This window comes from Daphnia pulicaria, chromosome 1 (genome assembly GCF_021234035.1).
Source record: "Daphnia pulicaria isolate SC F1-1A chromosome 1, SC_F0-13Bv2, whole genome shotgun sequence".
NCBI lineage: Eukaryota > Metazoa > Arthropoda > Branchiopoda > Diplostraca > Daphniidae > Daphnia > Daphnia pulicaria.
In genome coordinates, this window is record NC_060913.1 from 1757607 (window position 1) to 1780835 (window position 23229).

The following is a 23229-nucleotide window of genomic DNA, read 5'->3' on the forward strand; positions in this document are numbered from 1 at the left end:
AGGATTTGGTGGATTTATGGATATTTCCGACAAAAATTAATAAGTTACTGACCAATTCAATGATAGAAGTAAGATGTCCCTAAAAAAATAATTGTTTTCTTGTCAATTCGATAGTTCTTGCTGCTTTCTTTGTAGCTTTACTTGTTTTCTTTTTGAATAAACTTAGACGCTAAAAATGGTAAAGATTAAAGTTGTAGTTCATTATTGTAGTTCAAGTTGTAAATTATCATTCACATATTTTTAGGAAACAGTTTTTTCATATGTTTAGAAAATCATATAGATAATAAATAAGGGTCAGTTACATCAATGTTCTATGCGTGATGCGTATCCAGAATCCTCTCGTATAAAAAAACAGCTTACATTTGATAATTCCAGAAACAGTTTCAAGGGATTTAACTAAAATATTTCCAGCTGTACTTTGCATTCGAACATCTAGAAACTTGACCTAGTATGCATAATGTTTGCGTAGTGATCAATCTGAATTGAAAAAGCCACGAAAAAGTACATATTTTTTTTAACAAAATGTCATTATCAACCCTTTCCTTTCATAAGGATTTGCAAAATGTGACTTTCCGGGTAAGTTACCCTACTACAAAGTCTATTAAAAATTGTAATAAATGTTTGTAAAAAATATATGGTCATTCGCTTATTATGAAATTGAAGCAGCTGACGAAAAAGATTACCAAGCTGATCATCAAGAGGAGAAGTGAATGACTGACCATCGCATTCATAAATTTTATCAATAAGGAAAAAAATTTAAATATGTTTTGTTTTTCGATGAAGAGCTTACAAAATAAACTTATTGACCCCAATGGAATTATTTGTTCTTGCAAAAAGTTTAAACAAAGCTTTAAAAACATTCTTTTAATTCTAGTTTTTTCTTTTACATACGAAACCATACGAAACAATCAACTTGGGTGTATTGCAGTTTGCAGATGACATCACAAATTAGCAATTTGCTTAACAAATGAGAGAATTAGATTTCAAAAAATGTAACATTGGGAACCACTTTGCTGAGTATTTATAAATGAAAAGACCTCTGTAAAAAGCACTATTGACAAGATAATGTACTTTTAAACGTCAAACCTCAATTATTTTGACTAGGCAGATATGTGACAACTCCATTGCACCTGTATCTTAACAGTTGGTAATGCAGAATTGCAACATAAGTAATAATTCATGTATATAAAGTAACTTCACTTTCTTAGACAGGTATGCGATGATATTATTGAGATTGGGAGTGATGATCGAATCACCATAATGATCTGGGAAATGTAATTCAACACAATTTCAATCGAGTTTTTAGAGGGGCTTTTTAGCTGCCAATAAAAAACAAGGATGACCTTTGAGAGAAAACTTGTGAAAGCTGTGTTGGGCTAAAAAATTGAATATATTTTTTTTCTTACTATTTTCATATAACTGTAACACATACTTTTAATACTTAAAATCCTGCTAAAAAAATTGGTATGCTTTTGGAAGCAACATTTTGCCTATTATTTTTTTAAAGAGAAACATACAATAACTAAATGTTTTCTGGCACAGAGCTTGGAACTATTCTTAATAACTTACCCTTAAGAGTAAAGTTCGAATATAGATGTTTTCATAACTATCAGTTTTTTGGTTTTGTTTCTTATTTAGAATTGGGCTAACTAATCTCTCTTTCTGGTTGGTTCTGGTTTTGACGTTCATTCCAGCAAAGTAAACAGAAATGGCCCCATGAACAGTCAAACACTCAATTAATTCAATAAATTTTTGCATCATGCACCTTGCTATACTGCATCTACACAGGCCCTTAGTACAAAAATTTGGAAGATATATCTTCCCCGTGTGGATACTACTCAAAATCTTCTATAGATAGCTTTACAAAATCTTTATTAGTTCTAAAGAAGGAAATCATTTCTGGCTTCTTCTTCCCATTCCAAAGCCCACCGAGAATTAGGTTATTCTTTTTGGGGAGCTCGTTGATGACGTAGTACATAGGCCATATATTGATACTGTGGAAGACTTGTACAAAGGAACTCTTGCATATATTAAATACAGGAATTGATGTCCTACATCCTCGACAAAGCAATGTTTTTCTGGAAGAGGCCAAGGAAGACTTCAAAAATCCAACATAAAGAATTATGAAACGGAGTACCAGTTCGGACGTCCATTGGAGAGGACATTTTGACGTCCAAAACAATTAAAAAGGACAACCGGCTTGGATGTCCAACCCAAACGAAGCGGAAGACTTTGAAACGTCCTATGGACGTACGTGTGCTAGTAGGATTTGTTTGTTTTTTAAGAAACTTATTGTGAGTCATCCCTTGATAGCTTCAGTAATTCAAAAGACAGCGATGAAGAGGCAAATGAATAAGGAGAAAAAGAAGTTTAAAAAGGACAAGGTGGAGCAAGAGAAGAAGAAAATTATCACTGAAGAAGAAATCAACATTCTGGCAGAATTCTTGGATGATAATTACAATTCAGGTTAGTTTTTTTAGTATTGGTAATTCGACTATTTTTTTCAACAGCTGATGAGGATACAAATAAGAAAACCAAAAATGTTTTGGTTTTTTTACCCAACAATTTTTTCGGACTCGGCAATTTAAATTCACAAAATTCATTTCTTCTTTTTGAGTATTTAACTTAGTCTTTTTCAGTCAACAACATTTCAGATCCAAAATATTTAAAACCTGTCTTATGATTTTTGTCTTTGTTATAAAGTGCACTGAGCCAAATAGCTCAGATATACATCAACGGATAAGTCAAAGGTAACCGGAAGAGAAAGAAAAAGTTTCGAGCTCCTCCACCTGTCTTTCGTCAATTCCGTTACACAAACATCCCGGATGCGTCCTCACCCTTATTTGAGACGTTAGTGAAGTCGTCGTATTGAGAGTCAGTGAATTTTTATCAAAAATTTTGACATTAATAGTTTGCATTTACCTTTATAAACTGATGCCCCCTTCTCTGTCAACGATGTCTATGAAAAAATAGGAAAATTATGGAGAGGATTATGATGAAGGAAATTATGATAAAGAAGAAGATGATGAAGAACCAGGAAGGCAATATGATTCAAGCCAAGAAAAAGAAAATCAATCTGATGGTGGCAATAATGACGATGCAGAACCCCACGAACCGTTTATGTGTAGTCCAAACCAAAATGAGCTAAACAATACAGAAATTTTTCTTCATCTTTCTTTTACATCAAGAAATTTTTCGGTTTTTTACCAAAAATATTTGTTCATTTTTTTAGTTTTGACTTTAAATTTCCTGAGAATCACGAATGATTGCTGTCCTTTGATGGTTAACTTCATAAATGAAGAGCTATCGTCTATACTGGTTTATTTCCTGATAATATCATAAGTAAGCTTTATTTTATCAACCATTCATTCAAGTGCCACTTTTCTACCCAATGTTTTTTTGCAATTTGAACAACAAACTGGATATGAAGAAACAAATTAAATGTGTTCTTGTTGTTGTGAACAACTTTTTATGGGAATGAAGTGACGAGGTATGATGCTAGAGAGTATAATGCACACGTCCGAGAATTGAAAGATGAGTTTACAAGAATATTGGGGATTTCCCACTGACTCGAGAGGTGGTATTTCTGTTAATTTAATCCTACTCATAGACGTAATTTTAGCCCTTAGTCAAATTTTCTTACAGCTTTGATTTTGTAAAAAGAAATTTTGGTAAAATTCCAGCTCCCACTTCACTGGTCTTATTTTGAAGACAGTTCAGTTCATTTTCCCTGGGTTTGACTGCACCAAAAATGGGAAAATACGTATTCAAGATTTTGTGCGTTTGGTACAGCCACAACCCCAAAGCATTGGCATGTTTTGACTTTTTCATTAAGCGAGGGTTACCGAGGGTACGAATAGAACAACAAAAGGAGAGTAAAAAAAGAAGAACCGACCCCTTCCTTCCCCACTCCATTCTTCCCTTCCTTCACTACTCAATAGAAAGAATCCCTAAATATCCAATGTTTTGGGGTTGTGGATCCTAGATGGCAACCTCAAACCGCTCTATATCCTGCCCCGAGAAGTGAGAGAACCCCGTACACCCCTTTGTCTCTTCGTAGTTTCTTCTTCGTCTCTTTTTTTTGTACACTGTAGGAACATTTACAAAAATGATAAATGATAGATGGCGTACGATAATTTTATCGTGCTGTCAGTCAAGACAAATAAAAATTTTCATTCTGCTATCGGTCGTAGTGGTGCGCATCAGCGTATTCTGCGCACAACCAAAAATAATAACATCTTTCGATTTTATTCGAACGACAACCCGATAACTACGAATTTGTTGTGTTATTGTATATTCGATCGCCAGATGTCGCATGGCTCACACCGTAGGAAGTAGCGAGCTGAAACCAGAGAGCAAGTCGCCTCTCGGTTTAGCTACGACTCAGAATTCTACTCTTGCGGTTGCTAAATACAATTAGCTTACTCTTATGGTTATTTACAAAAACTCATGAATCAACAGCTCTTGCTAAGCTAAAAATTTTTAGGGTGGGAATTGGGATCCCCATCATCTGTTTTAAGATAAAAAAATGAATTCTTCTAATGATAATATCAACATTGAAAATAAAACTAACCCGATTTACACGTTCTTCTGTATTTCAGTCGCTTTTCTTTGCCTTGAATAAATGATGTTTTCATCTGATGGAATTCTAGTTTTTTAGCCTATATCTTTCCTAGTATTTTTTATCACACTCGCTGATCGTTGCAATTTTTTCCATAATTCTGTATTGTCAATTCCTGCTTTGTTAAGTTTGAATCCCTTTCGCTCTCACTTTATTTATATAAAATGCTCCACCTTTACCTTCTTCAACTTCCTCTTTGCCTCTTTCCCCTACTTACATTTACGTCGTTTTTCTTCTTTTTTTTTAGAACCTTGGTAGGCCTGCTTGGATCAGCTATAGATTGCTTATTTTCTATTTTTTCTCCGTGTTCTTTTTCTTCCTCTCCATTTTCACTCTTCTTGTTGGAAAAAACTTAAACACTTAAATATCAGTTCAATATTGAAGTCTCTCTGTTTTCCATTTTTATCTTCTTCTTCTTCGAACTCGTCTTCCTCTTCTCTTACATAATCAATTTGAAAGTAAAGACTTGCTATTGAAGAATCCTCTGGTTTCTAAAAAAGTTCACAAACAGAAATAAAAATTTAGATTTAAACTAATTAGGCTTGCAAAATATATAATTTTGCAGCCTCACTTACCACATTTGAAAATTTTTTGACAAAATTTGAAATTGCGATAATTTTTCGACCCACATCTAGACAAATTAAAAATTAATCAATTGATAACGTGTGAGTATTAATCAAATTACTTGAAACAGTTTCAAAATTCTTCTTCAATCACATCGGATGATGGACATTGTTTTATCTTCACTCCGACATTTATTACATGAGCATTATCAGTCATCTAAATAAAATAACATTGATTAGTTAATTTTTTATTTCGTCAAACTAGGTTGATCAAATTTATCATAGATGTCTTTTAAATTAAGGGAAAGTAAGTCAAATAAACCATCAATGAACACATGTAAGTATCAACTTTTCTCCGATCCCCAACACCATTCATTAAACCAAATGTTTAACTTGCCATCGCACAAAGACCAACATCATCTGTGATGTAAGGACCCCTTGCTCTACTAAAAATTTAACGAGGTCACATTTTACCTCCTTAGCCTATCTACTTAAGCTATGTAATCAGGCTGCTGTTAAGGTTTTGCATAGCAAAGATATAGTTGACAATTCAGGTATACTCATAACTGTTTTAACAATATTCCTTATGTTAATGCCTAATTTTCTTTGAAAAGATAACACATGCTACGAAGATGAACCGTTTTGGTATTAACTAAAGTTTGGACGACTGTTTTCTTCAGAGATATAACTTTCAATTTCTTTGCGTCCTTACTCAATGTCATCATTTGACGAAACTGATTATTTTCTTTTTCTTCTTGCGTGGAATTTTAATCTAGAATAGTAAATCAAAAACAAAAATTACATTTCATGTATAAAGTACACAAATTACGTACCGGTTGACAAATGTCGCTAGTGCTGATATTAAGACGCGGAAGTACGACGCGAGCTTGGTACTTATCAGTGGAAGTTTCGTAAAGTGATAAAACTGAAAATTAGATTTCATATATAATGTATATAAAAACCATACCACTTCCATTTCTTCACGTTTCAGGCGTGGAGATTTGACGCTGTCGCGGACTTCAATGTTATCAGTCGTGGTTGCCTACATTTCTAAAAAAAAAATTAACACTGTTCTATAAAGTTACAGTCCTCGTCGCTTCATATTTGCCGTTTACGACGACGCACATTTCCACGGCTGTGGGCTTTGGAATCATGAATGAAAGTTTCCTAAAGAAGTACAACATAAAATTACATTTTTTGCATTAATTAGATGAGAATTATAAAACATACAGGTGTAGCGTCATTCGGAGTCGTGAACTGTGTATCATTTATAAAGTTTTCCTAAACCGATAACATATTAGATTTAATATGCGATACATAAAGAGGTAATTTAAATCTTATAAGAGAGATAATTAACAGATGATGTGGATAAAAGTAAAACACACATTGTTTAAATAGCATACCCCTTGGTCTGGTAACGGTGTTTTATCACGTTGAACCGCGGAGTTCTCCTACAGAAATAACGTAATATGTACATTTGGTATATTAAGTGTGTAATATATATAATACATACAATTACTAAATTTGGGGGCTGCTCTTCACATGAGTCTTCCTCGGTTCCCTGTTACGAAGACAATAAAGAAATGAACACATTTAGTGGATACGAATTTAAATTATCAGATGTAGATAAATACAAATAAAACGCATGTTGTATAAATACACACCTCTTTGTCGGATAACGGTGTTTGCTGTGGTTCACCCAAGAAATTCTCCTACAGAGATAACATAATATGTACATTTGTACATAAAGTGTGAAATGTATATAATAAATACCATTAATAAATTTTGGGGATGCTCTTCAGATGAATTTTTCTGGTTTCCTTGTAAAGGCTCTAATATGTTTTCTTCGATTACCAAATTCCCCTTTCCCCACAACAAAATTTCAGAACGTTCCAGTATGGAAGGTTCAAGTACTATGTTACAAGGAATAAAAATTCAAGAACGGTCTAAGTTCTTGATCTATCCCTTAAATTTTGGGAACGGTCCATCTAAGAAAAAGTAAACTGAAGTGGGACCGTTCTATAAAGTAAAAGTTTTCTATCACAGTATTTTAACGGTCCATGTAAAAATGTTAACTCAACTTAGACCGTAGAAAACTCCGGGCGTCAACTGCCACCATTCTGGCGGGAGCACAGCCGACCCCAAAAGCTTAGCACGTCACAGTCAAACTGTCCGGTTAAGTAAAAAAAAAAATCAAAACAAGGTGACGGACAAAGCTAAACGGCCCAAGAAAGCTCGTCTCACATTTACGTGAGTAAAAAGTCTCCTGTGTTGTGTTTTTTCGGAAAGCAAACCAACTTCAGATGACGCATCAAAGGAGAAACCCGTCGTCTGGCGTGTAAAGAAACGTAGTGTGAAGCCGAAAAATCTGATTATTGACACACCGGCAAGGGTTGTTCCTTATGGCATTAACGCAACCTCTTCCTGTAAGGAGTCCATTATTGAAATCTCATCTAAACCAGATAAGAACACTATTGCTTTTGACAAGAATGAATGTGTTGTTTCGTCAAACTAGGTGGGTCAAATTTATCATAGATGTCTCTTAAGTTAAGAGAAAGTAAGTCAAAGAAACAATCAATGAACACATGTAAGTATCAAATTTCCTCCAATCCCCAACACCATTCATTAAACCAAAATTTTCACTTGCCATCGCACAAAGACCAACATCATCTGTGATGTAAGGACCCCTTGCTCTCCTAAAAATGTAACGAGGTCATATTTTACCTCCTTAGCCTATCTACTTAAGCTATGTAATCAGGCTGCTGTTAACGTTTTGCATAGCAAAGATATAGTTGACAATTCAGGTATACTCATAACTGTTTTAACAATATTCCTCATGTTAATGCCTAATTTTCTTTGAAAAGATAACACATGCTACGAAGATGAGCCGTTTTGGTATTAACCTTATTTGGAGGTCCTCATCTTTTAGATGCAGATAATAATTGTAGACAAACTTGGAAAGGAAATAGTGCTTTTAAGCGTTAACTGAAGTGGCTTCAAAAACTCTACATGATTGGTGCTTATTTGTCCTTATGTTTTACAAGACAACCTAGAAATGCTTAATACGACATGATGTTACCTTTTTAACGAGAAACATATTTGGTCCATCTTTCACATTTGTTGATGGAGACTATGTAATCAGGCTGCTGTTAACGTTTTGCATAGCAAAGATATAGTTGACAATTCAGGTATACTCATAACTGTTTTAACAATATTCCTCATGTTAATGCCTAATTTTCTTTGAAAAGATAACACATGCTACGAAGATGAGCCGTTTTGGTATTAACCTTATTTGGAGGTCCTCATCTTTTAGATGCAGATAATAATTGTAGACAAACTTGGAAAGGAAATAGTGCTTTTAAGCGTTAACTGAAGTGGCTTCAAAAACTCTACATGATTGGTGCTTATTTGTCCTTATGTTTTACAAGACAACCTAGAAATGCTTAATACGACATGATGTTACCTTTTTAACGAGAAACATATTTGGTCCATCTTTCACATTTGTTGATGGAGACTGTTTTTTCTCGACAACCTTTCCAAGATTATCATCGGCCATCTAAAAGAAATAATATTGTGAACAGTTAAAAATACATTACAAAAATCATTTCTAGATATCCACGGTGTGAATCTCCGTTTTCTCATGTATAATCTAGGTTTAATCATAAAATCAAAAAGCATCCAATTTTAACCTATACGTGTAATATGTCTAAAGTTGTTGCTGGAAGAAAAGAATCGATTGAAAAACACAAGTTGAGGTGACATGGAGGACTGGAAGTAAGCAAACATGAACGGTTAGTTTATTATTTTATTTGCGATTTGTTCATAAATAACAAATATTTTTCATTTACAAAGCATTGGAATAAAGTGCCAGAATCGGAAACAAAGAACGAACCGCATGAAGATTCGGACTTGAAGATAATTGAACAAATTTCTACTAATAACGAATGGTATGATACTAATCATATTTGTTATTTCATCTTAAATAACAAGTATTTCGTTTATAGAGCTATCGAACAAGATGTATTGATACAAAATCCTTCATCGTCAAATGACGCTTCAGTACTGGAAAAAAATTTCAGCCATTGCCAACAACAACCAACAGTAATATACTTTTATTTTTTTGCTATTTTTTCCCAAAAGTTAAAAAATTATCCAACAGAGACAATGATATGTTTCTCTAGTTTTTAGTTGTTCACTAGTCTTGTCTGTGTGTCGGTGGTGGAGTCGCGACCTCCAGTCTGTTTTCTTCTTTTTTTGTGAAACAGCTTCAAGTCGTGTCACGGGTGAGGAGGCTAACACGTTCGGTTTTGAGAGCGACCTGAAGCTGTTTGGTAAAAGACAAACAAACAGACTGGAGGTCGGGACTCCACCACCGACACACACACCAACACAGTAAAAGTCCAACCAACACGCAGACAAGAATAGTGAACAACTCAACACTACAGAAAGTCTAACACCGAAAGACATGCTCTCCCTTTTGTATGCCTTGGTAAACGTCGTCTCGTCCCCAAGAATTATTATTGTTAAGCGTCGGGAAATCGTCAACTTCTTAGGAAACGTTGTTTGGGAAACGTCGGACCTGGAAACAGCCAAATGTCTGTTCTGGGAACTAATCGGTTGAAACGTGACATTAAAAAGCGGGTAGAATAATTAATGAGTAACTGACATGTATTAAGTTTCGACGTTTTCCAGGTTAAGGTTTGGACGATTGGCAACCTGATTTTGGATCTTTGAACAATCTGTTTTAGATAATGTGGGATATCTCGATCAATCTACAGTTGAAACGTATATCTTCGTCGATTAACACTTTTAACGAACCGCAATTGTTTTTTAAATTTACTATTTCTTTTAATTAATAAATTGTTTTCCGTTAAAAGATCGATTGCTGAAGCTGCCGTCATTAGTGAAGGAAACTTTGCAATTCAAGTAGTTCATCAACAAAAGCAGTATGTTGCAAAATTAACAAACCAAGAACGGCATTTTTTTAGTCAGTATTTGTTAATATTCTTCATTAAAAAATATTTCAACCATAGAATGGCAGCTCTTTGCCATTGACGGAAGAGAAGTCAGGAAAGTTGTGCTTGACATTCCTTTTGTTGACGGAAGAGAAGTCAGGGAAGTTGTGCTTGACATTCCTTAAATCGATCGCTGCTCAATTGGAATTCATAAAGATATGAAAAAATTGCTGGGTTTCGTCATCGCTGTCAGCGTTCATCAATGTCATGAAAGCGATATTCTATCTATCGTCGAGCTCGCTGTGAAACGTGCCGTTGCAGAGTCATTCGTGAAGAGTTTTGCAACAGGCTGCCGAATTAAACCACAACAATTGCGTTACTCAAATGTCAACTTGTTATACCATATTCGGGAAAACTGAGAAGACTAAGGTAAAATAATTTGAATTACAAGTTATATAATAAATTAAAATTATTGGTATATTTATAGTCTGATATGGTTGCTTACAAAGCGTCGAAGAAGAGTGGTACTTAATTCCCTTTTTCATCTATTATTCCAATGTGAAATTTCCTTCTTCAGTTCTTTTTCAATTTTTTCACATCTAATGAATGTATCGTTTCTTAAATTTTTGAACATAAATTCATTTTCTAAAACAAAATTTCCTTAAAGGTTTATTCAAGTAATGAGTTAATTTTCCAATACAAATAATTTAGTTTAAGGAAATTTTTATTGTATAATGGAAACATTTATTATATGTGATATCGTTGAACTAGCAAATTTTTTTGTGTTTGGATGAGATTCAAGTTTAATTGTTTTCGATGTAGACTTGTTTTCAAGTTTTACTTGGATATGTTTTCAAAGCAGTAAATTTTGTGGAAGTGTTTGTTATTTTATAAATATTTTTAGTAGTAAAAGGAATACGGATGACGTCGATGATTTTTCTCCAGTTTCGTCTCAGGATGAGTGTAGCCTTTGTTTTGCCAGTGTTGTTTCGTTGTTTGAATAAACATTATTTTACTAATTTGACTTTTTGTGCAAAATCAAGTGTTTGGTGACTACATTGTGATGTTTACATGTATAATAAGATTTATTTTTATTATTTCTACAGTCTCAGTACACTGTGGAGAAGAAAATTACTCTCTACGAGTCAATTTCTGTCTGGTTGAACAATGTGAACACAGAAATTTTTATCTCCAAACACGATATTTTTTAAGTAGTTTACGTAAGAAAAGATTTATTAATATTATTGCAATATCACATGTTATATTGCAATAGTTGGAACGAGTTTGTGGCTGAATTGGACAGGAAAATTATTGCTGTAAAAATGTTAGCTTATCTTATGTTTCCTTCGACATTTGAGAAACATGAGCATGCTTTGTTACTATTCACTCTACTACTTGAGAAGAATATGTCCTTAAACGCAATACCAAACTCAACTGTCGAAAATAAAGATAGTGGGTAAGTTGCCTATTTGTGAAATTTTATTTTTATAATGTAATGGAAATAGAATTTCAATGGATGATTCTTTGATTTCATCAGTCGTAGATGTGGTAGTTGCAGGAAGTATTTATGTGAAACCTGTTGAAAAACACTTACTGACCACTACAATGCAGTTGTTTGGTTTCTGGTAACCCAAAATGTTCATGAATTGTAAATCTAATTCATGAATAATTTTTTTTTATTTTATCTAGTATTTTGAAGCAACACCAAGTGGGAGTAATCGATGTAGCTTTGACCAAACGAGATTGCCTCGTCGTAATGTCAACTGGTGGTGGGAAATCCGTTTGTTTTCTTTTACCGGGATTGGTTTAGCGTTGACTGACGTTTGTCGTGTCCCATTTGAAAACTTTTGGTGTTTAATCAAGTCAACTATTTGAAAAGTCTAGGGGTAATTAAAATGAATCATCATTTCAATTAAACGTTGAATTTGCTTAAATTTTGTTTAAGATAAAGGCCAGTTTTGGTTGCGTTGAAAAAGATGAAAATGTTGAATTGATTTTGAAATTTCTTGCAAATTTCTTGCAAATTTTAATTTTCTTAGACGTGTAAATTGACTTTTTTACGCCTAAAAAGTTAGTTAAGACATTAATTGGTCGTTGTTGGCGACGAAAACAATTTTCGAAAACTTATGATGATTCTTGACCAGAAAGGCTATCTGTTGCGGTTCGTGAAGGACGAAACAAATTGTATGTGTTCTTGAGGCACAAAATTTCGGTGACGATTAAAAATTCCATCACTGTTGTCGTTAATAAAATTTGCTTCTTCTTGCTAGTATGTAATACGAAATGCTTGGGGTGTTAAAAAGATTGTTTCCAAATGGGCCTAGCATGGCTCTTACTTGCACAGCTAATTCCGAAATCTAAACAAAAATTTGTACTTCGCTATCACTACACGACCCCTGCATGTAACTTGTCGAAATCTCTACAAATTTGAATTTTTAATAAAAATTCATATTTTCAACCAGGTCAATTAGCAGTTGCGTTAGAGATAACCTGAAACTCAAATTGATAAGAAAGTCAGCCTCAGTTAACAATTATCAAACTGTGGTTGAAATGATTGGGAAATCAGAATGTGGTATTGTGTACTGCTCTTCCCGATTTGAATAAAATCGTTTTCCTCACTTCTTGTTAAATCTTGTTTTACTGCCACTACATATCATAAAGGTTTGTCTGATATTTAGATTGGGTGGCATGACTGTTCTGCCAGGTATTGGTTTTCAAAATTGTAATGGATATTTTTAAAAATGTGTTTTAATTTTTTTAATTACTGTTTTTTAAGTAAGTTTTTTCTTATATTGCAATAACAGATAATTTTTGTAATACTATCGCTTTTGGAATGGGCGTAAACAAACACAGTAATTATATTTTAGTTTCAATATAATTATTTGCTCTGAAATATTTTTAAGATGTGAAATTTGTATATCATCTCACCATGCCAAGTTCGCTTAGTTACTATAATAAGGAATATGGATGAGCAGTACGAGATGGGTCCCTTGCGTCATGCGTGATGTTTTACAAATTCTCAGATCATCTCTTTTTTAAACGTTTAACTGACGGTATGGAATAAATTACTGTGATTGTTCTTTCCAGGTAACCATAGAAATGACTAATGATTACGTTAACGTAGAAAAAAGCTCTAAGAAACTAGGGATGTCGAGTACAAAGAGCTTTTTGAAATGTTGTCGTTTTGCGAAAACGTTATTTATTGTCGCTATTCATTTATTGCAAAATATCTTGGAGAGGGGCCTAAGGAATGTGACGAAGATTATCTCGTTTTCTTTGACAATTGCTAAGGTATTATTGTTACTATTAGTAACAATATTTTTAAACTGCCAAATCTCATTAGTCACTTACTAATGAGATTTGGCGGTGTAAAAATTCTTTGGTTTCAATTGCAATATGGAAAATTGCAGTAAAGGTTTATGTTTCCGAAGAGGTTGAGTGGGTTAGGGACGCCATCAGAGTCAACCCAAACTTAAACATTATCGCTATAAAACAAGCTGACATGTTTTGTTTACAACAAAAGAGCCCTGCAATTTCCAAAAATGGTAACTTGTCTGATTTATTTAATTTGAAATTTAATTAAATCTGTTTAATTGTCTTTCTATGTGATAAATGCTACGCTTTTCTTAATAGGAATATTTTGAAAAAAAGCAGCGCAAAGACATTCATTCAACGTCTGCTGATAGACGGAATTCTCAACGAAGCAATCAATTCGTTCAAAATTACAAATTATTGATAGATTTACCAGAAAGAATGTCCCCAAAATTTACGGAAAACTATCCATTGGTGTCCATTTGCCCATCACTGAGGTTGGTTGTGTTTTATAATTGAAAAAAAAAAATTTTTTATAAGTTTGACTTTTTCTCCAGTACTCTGTGTTTTTGATTGAGGAATCTGTTGGCCACAAAAAGAAAAAAACACGTCTTGAACATAACAGAGAATCAGATTTCGAGGAAATGTTTTAAAGAAACACTTGAATATTAGTGCAATATGAAAGTTCAGATTGGTTTTCACATCTGAAACGCAAAATATCGTCTTTTTTGTTTTTTCCCTCGGTTCTGGCTCTGCCAAGGGGATACTCGGTCGAGGTTGATGATTGACTGGCTCGGCCGACGGCTCGAGGGGATAACCTCTTCCTTCTCTTTTTCAGTTTTCTCTTTCTGTTTTGACGAGCCAAGGTTATCCCCATGGTGATTATTTATCTCCCTTTTCGTTGTCTTTCCTTTTGTTCCCTATTCCCAAGTTCTCGTCCCCAAGGCTTTACTTCCCTCTGGCATTTATATTTCAAAAGTCATCCTTATAGCTCGCGTGATCGCGCGTGTATTTTCAACCTCGTTCCATAAATAAATGTTTATTTGTAGAGTAACAATTGTTATCTATTGTGATGGAACGTACAGTATGGTCCAAAAAAATCCGAAGAGCAATTTTATTTTGAAAGACAACTACCCACATTGCGGGAAATTTTGTTTCACTTTTGGTCTTCATTTTTGGGGGCTAGGAACAAAGCGAAAGGTGGGAAAAAAGAAAAAAGAAGTAATAGGCTCATTAAGCAACTGGTCATGTCTTTCCCCCAAAAAAAATTTTAAATAAAACCAGACAGGCTATCTGGTAGTTCCTTTGCGGGTAAACAACGAAAACCGCATTGCAATAGTCATAGGCTCACTGTCAATTTTTTTAACTTTCGGTCAAAATTGATTTGGATAAAAAGTGATTCAAAGCAACATAACCATAACTATGAATTTTTCCCGCTTCATGGTTCAGGAATTGGACAGCTTTTTTCTTTTCTCTTCACTTGTTGAAAAATTGACATGTTGCCTAAGGCTATTATGCATGCCTTCAAAATGTGATCTATTTTTTTTCTTAAGTAGTGCTGGTAAAGCTTATGCTGCAAATCAACTTCCAATCAACCTCCAACTCGTACTTTGGAGGCAGAAATGGGGCAGAATAGACGAATGAAATCGTTGGACGATTCCTGACAAATTTTCTATAGATTGCAGTATAAACAAAAGAAAATATAATCTGTCATCGAGTATTTTGTGCAACACATGGAATCTGAGTTTCATAACTCTCTTACGTCAGATTCAGATGAATCGGCTGACTGCTCAATTTTTTGGGGTTTCGCAAAAAATTCAATGATCTGTGCGACAATCCCAACAAAGACGGTTTCAAAATTGTACTATAGCATGGTACTCAAGAATATTATTTTGTATTGGAGTAACACAATTCTTTGTCGCGTTTAGATATTTCTAAGCGCTATCGCAGCCAAAAATTTTTGTTTCTTAGTAATTGCCGTTCATCGCAAACGACAAGCTCAGGCCCAGGATCTACTAGAAAACACTTGAAAATTGCTCGCTCTTTCACACTAACCTTCTATCAAGTCCAGGAGTTTTTAAGAATCTCTTGTACCCCAAAAACATCTCCAGCATGCAACGGAGAGTCAATATTAGCTTCTTTTTGTTTTAAGATTAATTTTAATTTAAGAAAAGAAATTATACAAAGTATGTCCTCAAAAACGTATACAAAAACTAGAGTAATTTTATTTTTTGTTTTTGAGATGTAAGCGTTTGTGTAACTTTGTTTTTGTATAATTTTCAGGCAAAAAAGTGTCACTTCTCTTTTTATGAATTTTCAAAAGTGGGCAACTTTGACACTTTTTTCATTTTGTGGAATTAATTGAAATTCTTTTTTAATATGTTAGGATTATCATTTTCAGTATACTTTAACTAGCAGAATAAGACTACATTATTATCAAATTAAAAATTAAAGAAACCTTATGACGTCATACCGAGCGCAAAGTTCGTATTGTTGAATTATTTGTTGGATTATTCAATTTCAATCGAGCAGCTAGAGGGAATTTTCAGCTTTTCCTTAAAACCAAAGTATAAAGATTGGTAAAAAACTCATGAAAGCTGAATTGAGCTAAAAAGTTTCATTTATTTCATTCTTACATTTCACTATAACTGTAACACATAATTTGAACACTTACAATCGTGCTTATTAAAAATTGGTTCAGCTTTTGGAAGCAACATTTTGGCTCTTTTTTGAAAATGGAAATATACAATATCTATCAAAGTGTTCTGTACACAAAAGCTTTGAACTATGCTTAACGACATAACCGAAAGGGCAAAGTTCGAGCAGATGTTTTCATAACTATTCGTTTTCTTCCAATTTAGCATTACGCTTACCGTCTCTCATTTCTCTGGTTTGAACCCAAGTAACACATGTTGTCGGTCCAATATCAGACCATGTCGGAATTTGTACACTCACTTCCGTAAATAACGATACAGGCCAAACCACGAAACAACGCACCTATTTTGGCTTTAACCAAAATTCTCTTTTCTTACAATGAAAAAAATGTAATCTTTCCCTCTCGATAACTAACAACAAAGGCTGTAACCACTGTGTCCAATATTGGTGCGTTGTTTTGCGCTTTCCCCTGTATCGTTATTTATGGAAGTGAGTTTACCTAGCCGATATCACGTGCCAACCTGAACCAATATCGGCTAGAGCTCAGTTTGGAGCACCGATCTGAGTAGGCCCAAAATCTCGACCGAAATCGCGCCTATAGGGCACTTTATCCTACTAATTTCTGTATTTACTCTTTTTTATTTTATTAAAATCCGTACTTATTACAAAAAATACTCAGAAATTGGTTACAGATCACAAAAAGTATAACTTACTATTTCCGAAATAAAAAATGAGCCTTCGGCAGGTATTGAACCCGGGACTACCTATTTATAGTCGGATTATGATGAGCTATGCCATTCTTATTATATTCTAATATCTTAACAATCATTTGCTATTCGACGATGGGCGTTGGGACTTGAAAACAACAGACATGTCAAAACTTCCTTGACAGGAAAACGATGACAACGCTCGTGGTGGGAATTTTTTTAAACTTACTTTTTTCTGCCGCAAGTGTCGCAAAATCAATCACTCAAAGAGCACCTTGTCCTATCTGATTCCGTCATTCATCAATGCGGCCTTCAGTGAAGAGGATCCCTTCGTTCAGATGGTGCAAGATGAGACTAGGCGCATTCTCTACACCCGTTTGGAAAAGGAAACCATTCAAGTCTATGATTTGGGCCACGACGGACAAGCCATGACCCGTGTGGCTGCCATCAACACCAGCACAATTGTCCAGTCGGCTGCCAACATTGCCTTGGTGGTTGGTGGATCGATCCAGCCTTTGGTTTGCATCGCTCCCGTAGAGTCAAGGGAGTCGACCAATTTGCACCTTGTAGCCATTACGGCCTCTGACGTCCGGCTGTACTTTAGCACATTGCCCTGGCGTAGTTTCAACGAAGCCACGCCTTCTAGCCACTCGGTGACACTGCAACTGGTTCAAGTTCGACTCACACCCGGCTACGCGGCAAACGCTTCGCCTCAACGGCCCCAGCAAGTCCATTCGGCGCTCTAATCTCACGGAACGACTTTTTTAGCAACCACCACGGCTTCGGACAATGATGTGATCTGGACCTTGTCCTATTCTCTGTTTCCAGCTTCCCAGCAACTGTCGGAGACGCAAAACACTCTTTGCTTGGACGGAAAGACCTGGGCGCTGGCTGAAGTCACTCCAGCTCCTAAAAGGGCCATTGATGCGTCGGCGTTGGCTCCACCGGCCCCAGAACCGCCACTCATCGTCACCCAACACTCGCTGGGACCGCGAAAATTCATTTTCCTGACGACCCAGTGCTGTCACGTCGTCACCCAGCTGAGGCCGGTGGATATGCTACGCCAGTCGCTCTTTGATGCTTCAGGACCAGACAGTACGGCCGTTCGGGCATTTTTCCAGGTTCTTCGAGAAGATCAGGCCTGCGCCACTGCCCTCATTTTGGCCTGTTCCACCAGCATTCAAGACTCTCAGCTGGCCGATTGGGCCGCCCGGGCCTTTTTCCTCCACGGTGGCGATGTGAAAATCTCTTCCCATTCGATCCATCCCATTTCGTCACCCGCTTCGCCTTTCATTGTCAACTCTCCCGGCCATTTGAACACGACGCCCAGCCACTTCCAGCACCAACAATCTGACTCGACCTTCACTTCGCCCGACGGTGGCGGAATGGGCAGATTCAACCCCAACGCCATTTTGACTCCCCAGTTGGCGCCCTATTCGCCCCAGTCGAATACCATGCTGGCCGGTGGAGGTGGCGAAGCGACCGACTATCAGTTCTCTGGCCGCCACAACGGACTCTACTTGTAATTCGGTCGTATTCTCAGACCAGTTTGGCTCATTCCCCTGGTCAGGGATGTAGGCAAACCTCAACAGCCCATTTTTTTTCAGTCACTTCATCCTTTGATGGAGCGTCTAGAGTCAAAGCTTACTACACCAAGGCTCCAAAGTATTCTCTGCTACCAGCCACTACACCAAGGCCCCAAAATACTACTATCTGCCCCTAGCTAATACACACTCGCAACTGAGCCGGCCAAGTACTACGCAGTAAAAAATCCATTACCAGAACCGCTAATTTTTGTAGTTCTTCATTGAATTGATTGTTTATTTATTTATTTTTTTATAGAACTGTTTGGAGGAGCTTGAAAAATTCTATTCGTCACTTTCTCGCGAAGAGATGATGGAGGAGCAACCCAGCCTAGGGTTACCTTGCGTTACCCGCTTTACAGAAGATGATCGCTACTATCACTCTGAAGTTCTGTCGATTCGTGGCGAAATCGCTGAGCTTCTTTTTGTTGAATTCGGAAATAAACAAAACACTCCTCTGTCGCAGGTGAAGCGCATGGTCCCGCGCTTCTTGGGGTTTCCCAAATTGGTAACAAGGAATTTTATTCATGTTTTCATGCTGTTTTTTTTTATAATAGAGTTCATTAGAGTAATTCCAGGCATGGAAATGTAAACTTGAAGGAGTAAAAAAGATGGCTACTTTCCCCATCAATCGCGAAGCAAAAAAAATATTTTGCCTCTTGCTTTTTAACTGGGGAAACAGTTACTGCTACATTTCACCCTACTGGTTCAGGTTTGTTGTTTCATTATTAAAACTTTATACGATTATTCCGTTATTCAAATATCTTGCATTAATCAGATGGAAACAAAGGTTTTTTTGAAGTGGATTTGGCGGTTCCCGAGATAGGCGACGTCTGGCAATATTTATAATTCGGCACAATATCCTAGAACGTACTTCACATGCGGAATTGCCTGCCCAGAATCTAGAATTCGTTTCGAATCAAATAATTTCTAACCATGCTGTCGCCTCTTACATCAAATCTCCCACTGAATTTTGGGTTCAATTAGATCCAGGATCATTGGAACTCATCGCGGATCTTATTGATAAATTTGTCCTCGATCCCGCGTTCACCAACGAAAATAATTTCACCGTCTTCAAAGGCAAACCTTGTTTGGCATTCTTCCCTGATGACCAACGCTGGTATCGCGCTACAGTTGAGGCTGTAAACGGTGACACTGCCCAAGTCTACTATTTCGATTATGGCAACAATTGCGCCGTGAAAATGTCCGATTTGCGTCAATTACCTATTGAATTGAGCAAACATGCAGCTCTGGCTTTCAAGTGTTCCTTATGGTTGAAAGTAAAGGTTTTTCTAAGGATGCCATCGCCACCTTTGAGACTCTCATGTTTGGACTTCCTGTGTTTACCATTGAGTGCTTGGATGTCATCGACGGAGTCCTTCGCGTTCGTCTATATACTCTCCTAGTGGGATAAGCCTTATCAAGCAACTCAGCAGCGGGAAATTGTCCCTCAAGGTAGGTTGATCTTCATACTTCATTCGTTATTAAATTTCTTTGAAAACAAAACTTTTAAACAGGCAATACTCAAAATTTCAATTAGTCATTCAGTACCCTGTCAAATCTTCAATCCGAGTTATCGGAACGATGCTCTTGTCTCGTGAATACGATAACAAAGATGTCTGTATCATGGGTTATCCTCAAGAGGTATATAATATCTAACAAGAAATGAAACTATTTGTGTCTACGAGATGGGACTGGTTGGGACTTGGGACTTGGGACTAAAGACTATAAAAAGAAGTATTGGGTGTGGGTAAAGTATGTGCTGACGGACGTCCACAACTATATCAGACTTTCAACTGTTCTTTGACGTGACGTGACGAATCCGGCTGCATTTCCAACAATGTCGTCCGGCATCTTGGCCAGCGGCAACAATTCCTGCAAACTTTTGATTCTCTCCGCCGATCCTTTTTGAAATTCGCTCTTCTCGTTTTCGACCATCTTGACTTGGATATACTCGGTAGTCGTGGACGGATTGCCATGCAGCGCGTTTTTTTTATCTCATTGTGCAAGACTTTGATGTCGTCAATGGTTTTGATAATTTCCTTTTTCAGGATGTCGTCCTTTTTTTCAAAGCTGTCACCAGCTCTTCGGCGTCCATCTTTTTACCCTTGGCCTTTTCGTATCTTTCCCGCACATCCTTAAGGGTTTGTAGTTGTTTGAAATCCTCCACTTGTTGGTAGGTCCAGACTCCAGCGATGCTTTTCGTTCTCGTGACTTTTGCTGCTGCAGTTGCAGGGACAGACTTTGCAATCCACCTCGCGAAATGCGGTTGTCACTTTTTCAGCCAGAAACCCAAAGACTCCGCCAGCTGTTTGCCCCGAAGAGAATGCTGGACACCAACCCATTGGTAAATCGGGATCGCATGGATAGTGGCAGGTTGTTTCGCAACTTGCGCAGTTCATTGCCGTTAGGCGGTCGACGGGCACTTTGACTTTCTTGGAGACAGGCACTTTTGATCTCAAAGTTTTGATTGGCGTCCACTTCCATTTTGTGCAATTCGATGAAGGACTCTTTTGTTCTCAACTCCTCCATTTTAGTCAAATGCTTCGGGATGGCGTCCTTGGTCCATCTGAGTTTCATTTCCAGTTGCTTTCTGTACTCCAAGACTTCGATGGTCATTTGCAGCGATTTAGATCGCATGTCTGACAGCTCGTTGAAAAAGGACTGGAAATTCTTCATTCCGTTTTTCCATTCAATTGGCGAAGACTCGTCATCTTCGTCTTGGTTGTTGGCGTAAATGGCGCCGTTGTTGAATTTCTGGTGGCACGGCAACTTCTTCGAGTCGATCCGGCAAGGAAACCCGGCCTCTTTGATGACCTCCAAGAATGGCGGTTTTCTTCCATCGGAAAGGTGACGAGGAATCGGATATTTTCTTTAACGTCACGGCCGTAAATGGACAGGACGGCATTGGAAATGTATTTCTGTGAAACGGTGAGACGGACGAGTGCGGATTGGACGACGAATCCAACGACATCCTATTCCTTGGTTGATACATATTATCTATATTTATATTTATTTTATATTTATTATTTATATTATACATTTATGCGAAAAGGGAATTTGAAATCCATTTTGGTAGTGGAGGTCGTAGACAGTGACTTCTTGAGTCTGGCTGTTGTTTTGCGACCCTCCCCTGACATCTTCGTCGACGAGAATAAATCGGAAAGGATCGTCCCATTCGACTGCCAGGACGTAATTGATCATGGCGTTGATCCACGTCGTCTTTCCCGACCCCGTGGCTCCCGTCAGTAACACCGTTTTACTCGTGTTACTTTCAAATGAGTATGGTTTGCCAAAAGAGTATCACTTGTCCTATGGCGGAGGTATTTGAAAAGTTGGCCGAGTTTTGTTTCAAAGGTTATTTGCACAACTTTATCTGGTTGACGTTTGTAACGTCGGTGCATTTGTTTGCGATGGAGACGGCAAGTCTTTCACTTTTTTTGCTAGCCATTCTATCTGCTAACTGCAAAAAGAATGAAAATTGACTAAATAGCCAATTCTCATATATTTCATTTATTCGTTCGTCAACTCAATATCTATTTTTTGGTTAGGCTCATTCACTTATAGAATTCGAGTTGTGGCCCAATCCTTGTTCTTCAACTTAGGAACTCTTTACAGTTTACACGTATAATAGAAATCAAACGTATAGTAACTCAAAGGTGACTGTGAAATCGTATACTAAAATAATGCAAATGCTGTACAAGATGTAAAATTTGAACTAGTAATTACCAAGCATACAATGAAGTAGTATGATGTAGTAGATGACACGTCTGTGTCGTTTCAAACACGGATACCGTCTGATTGCTAGGCAGTCAGAATGTAGCTGACCCCACTCGACTGCCGTCCCCAAGAATGCTGTCAAACAACTGCCCATGTATGTTTGTTTTTCATCTCTTCGGTCGTTTCGTTTTATTCGATGTTATTTAGTCTGCGTTATTTTGCACTTCAGCCAAAATGCCTTGAATATTGAAGAGATTTTCCTTGACTATTTCGCTACTACGTGACTGTCTGCGTAAAATTCAGATTGTGAATCTTAAGCAGTCGTGCAATGTCCTCGACATTTTTCTATTTTACACTCAACCCCTTATGGGGGCTTAGAGGCTGAAATGACACGATGTTTTCATTGTGGTCAATAGTTAATCAACATCATGTTTCTGGTGATGGCAGGTTCGCTAATAAAATGATGAGAGAAATTCCCCTTTCCTTCTGCAACTGTTAACATCTATGTCTCGGCAACCAGTTTACTGTTACGACTAGACATAAGATCCAGCTCTGAACATAAGATACAGCTAAATTAGACAAGTCAGAAACAGAATTTATTTGAATTCCATCTGAGTTGGGCCGGATTTGGGCATGAATGCGCCAAACTGTCGGGCCTTTAAGTGCAGTTTCATCATCGTAAGTTTCGGGTACGTTTATTAGATCTCCTTTTTTTTAATTTGTACTTGTTAAAAAGTTACAAATTAATTTCAAACGGAAATACATTCGATTTCCTGTAACGCTGAATTTGAGAGAAACTAAAGTGAAGACTTTAGCTCTAGCTAGGAATAGAACCGTGAATCCCACTCTGCAAACAAAAAGCGGTTTATCATGATTGGCCCAAGTGACTACGGTAGATGTCACCTCCTAAACACGTTGCTTGCTCAATAGGAATATTGTAGTAGATCCTTGATTGATGAAATTCCTTTTTTTAGTTGGTGTCACCGGAAGTACTTTGCTCCCGTTACGCTTGTTGAAGTGTTTAAATGTTCATCACGTTCATCAGATTTCGATCCGTTGGATATCTGAGATTGGATACGAAATCGTGCGTTTTCTCACATTTTGTAGACAAGG

At 36.7% G+C, this 23229-nt stretch overlaps 1 protein-coding gene, 1 long non-coding RNA gene and 1 pseudogene across 2 annotated transcripts; 1 reads left to right on the top strand and 2 right to left on the bottom strand.

The window, feature by feature from the left end:
• Nucleotides 1-4929: 4929 nt before the first annotated feature.
• Nucleotides 4930-6739, bottom strand: LOC124321171. The gene is made up of 4 exons (XR_006914186.1): nucleotides 6698-6739; nucleotides 6588-6635; nucleotides 6415-6465; nucleotides 4930-6351 (listed from the first exon to the last, which is right to left on the bottom strand). It is a non-coding gene; the product is annotated as an uncharacterized LOC124321171 (long non-coding RNA).
• Nucleotides 6740-11461: 4722 nt separating this feature from the next.
• Nucleotides 11462-18428, top strand: LOC124320647 (nuclear pore complex protein Nup155-like). Its single transcript, XM_046783504.1, has 4 exons — nucleotides 11462-11595; nucleotides 11645-11764; nucleotides 11829-11919; nucleotides 17059-18428. The coding sequence occupies exons 1-4, from the start codon at nucleotides 11462-11464 to the stop codon at nucleotides 17557-17559; spliced, it is 846 nt and encodes a 281-aa protein (XP_046639460.1). The 3' UTR covers nucleotides 17560-18428.
• Nucleotides 18429-20175: 1747 nt separating this feature from the next.
• On the bottom strand, nucleotides 20176-21847 carry LOC124320669 (annotated as a pseudogene).
• Nucleotides 21848-23229: the final 1382 nt, after the last annotated feature.

Excerpts from the sequence above, each read along its gene's own strand:
- LOC124320647 (XM_046783504.1), top strand. The coding sequence starts at position 11,462 with ATGTTAGCTTATCTTATGTTTCCTTCGACATTTGAGAAACATGAGCAT. Across the intron at positions 11,596-11,644 it reads GTCGAAAATAAAGATAGTGG|AATTTCAATGGATGATTCTT; the intron begins GTAAGTTGCCTA and ends TAATGGAAATAG. Across the intron at positions 11,920-17,058 it reads CAACTGGTGGTGGGAAATCC|TGTCGCAAAATCAATCACTC; the intron begins GTTTGTTTTCTT and ends TTCTGCCGCAAG.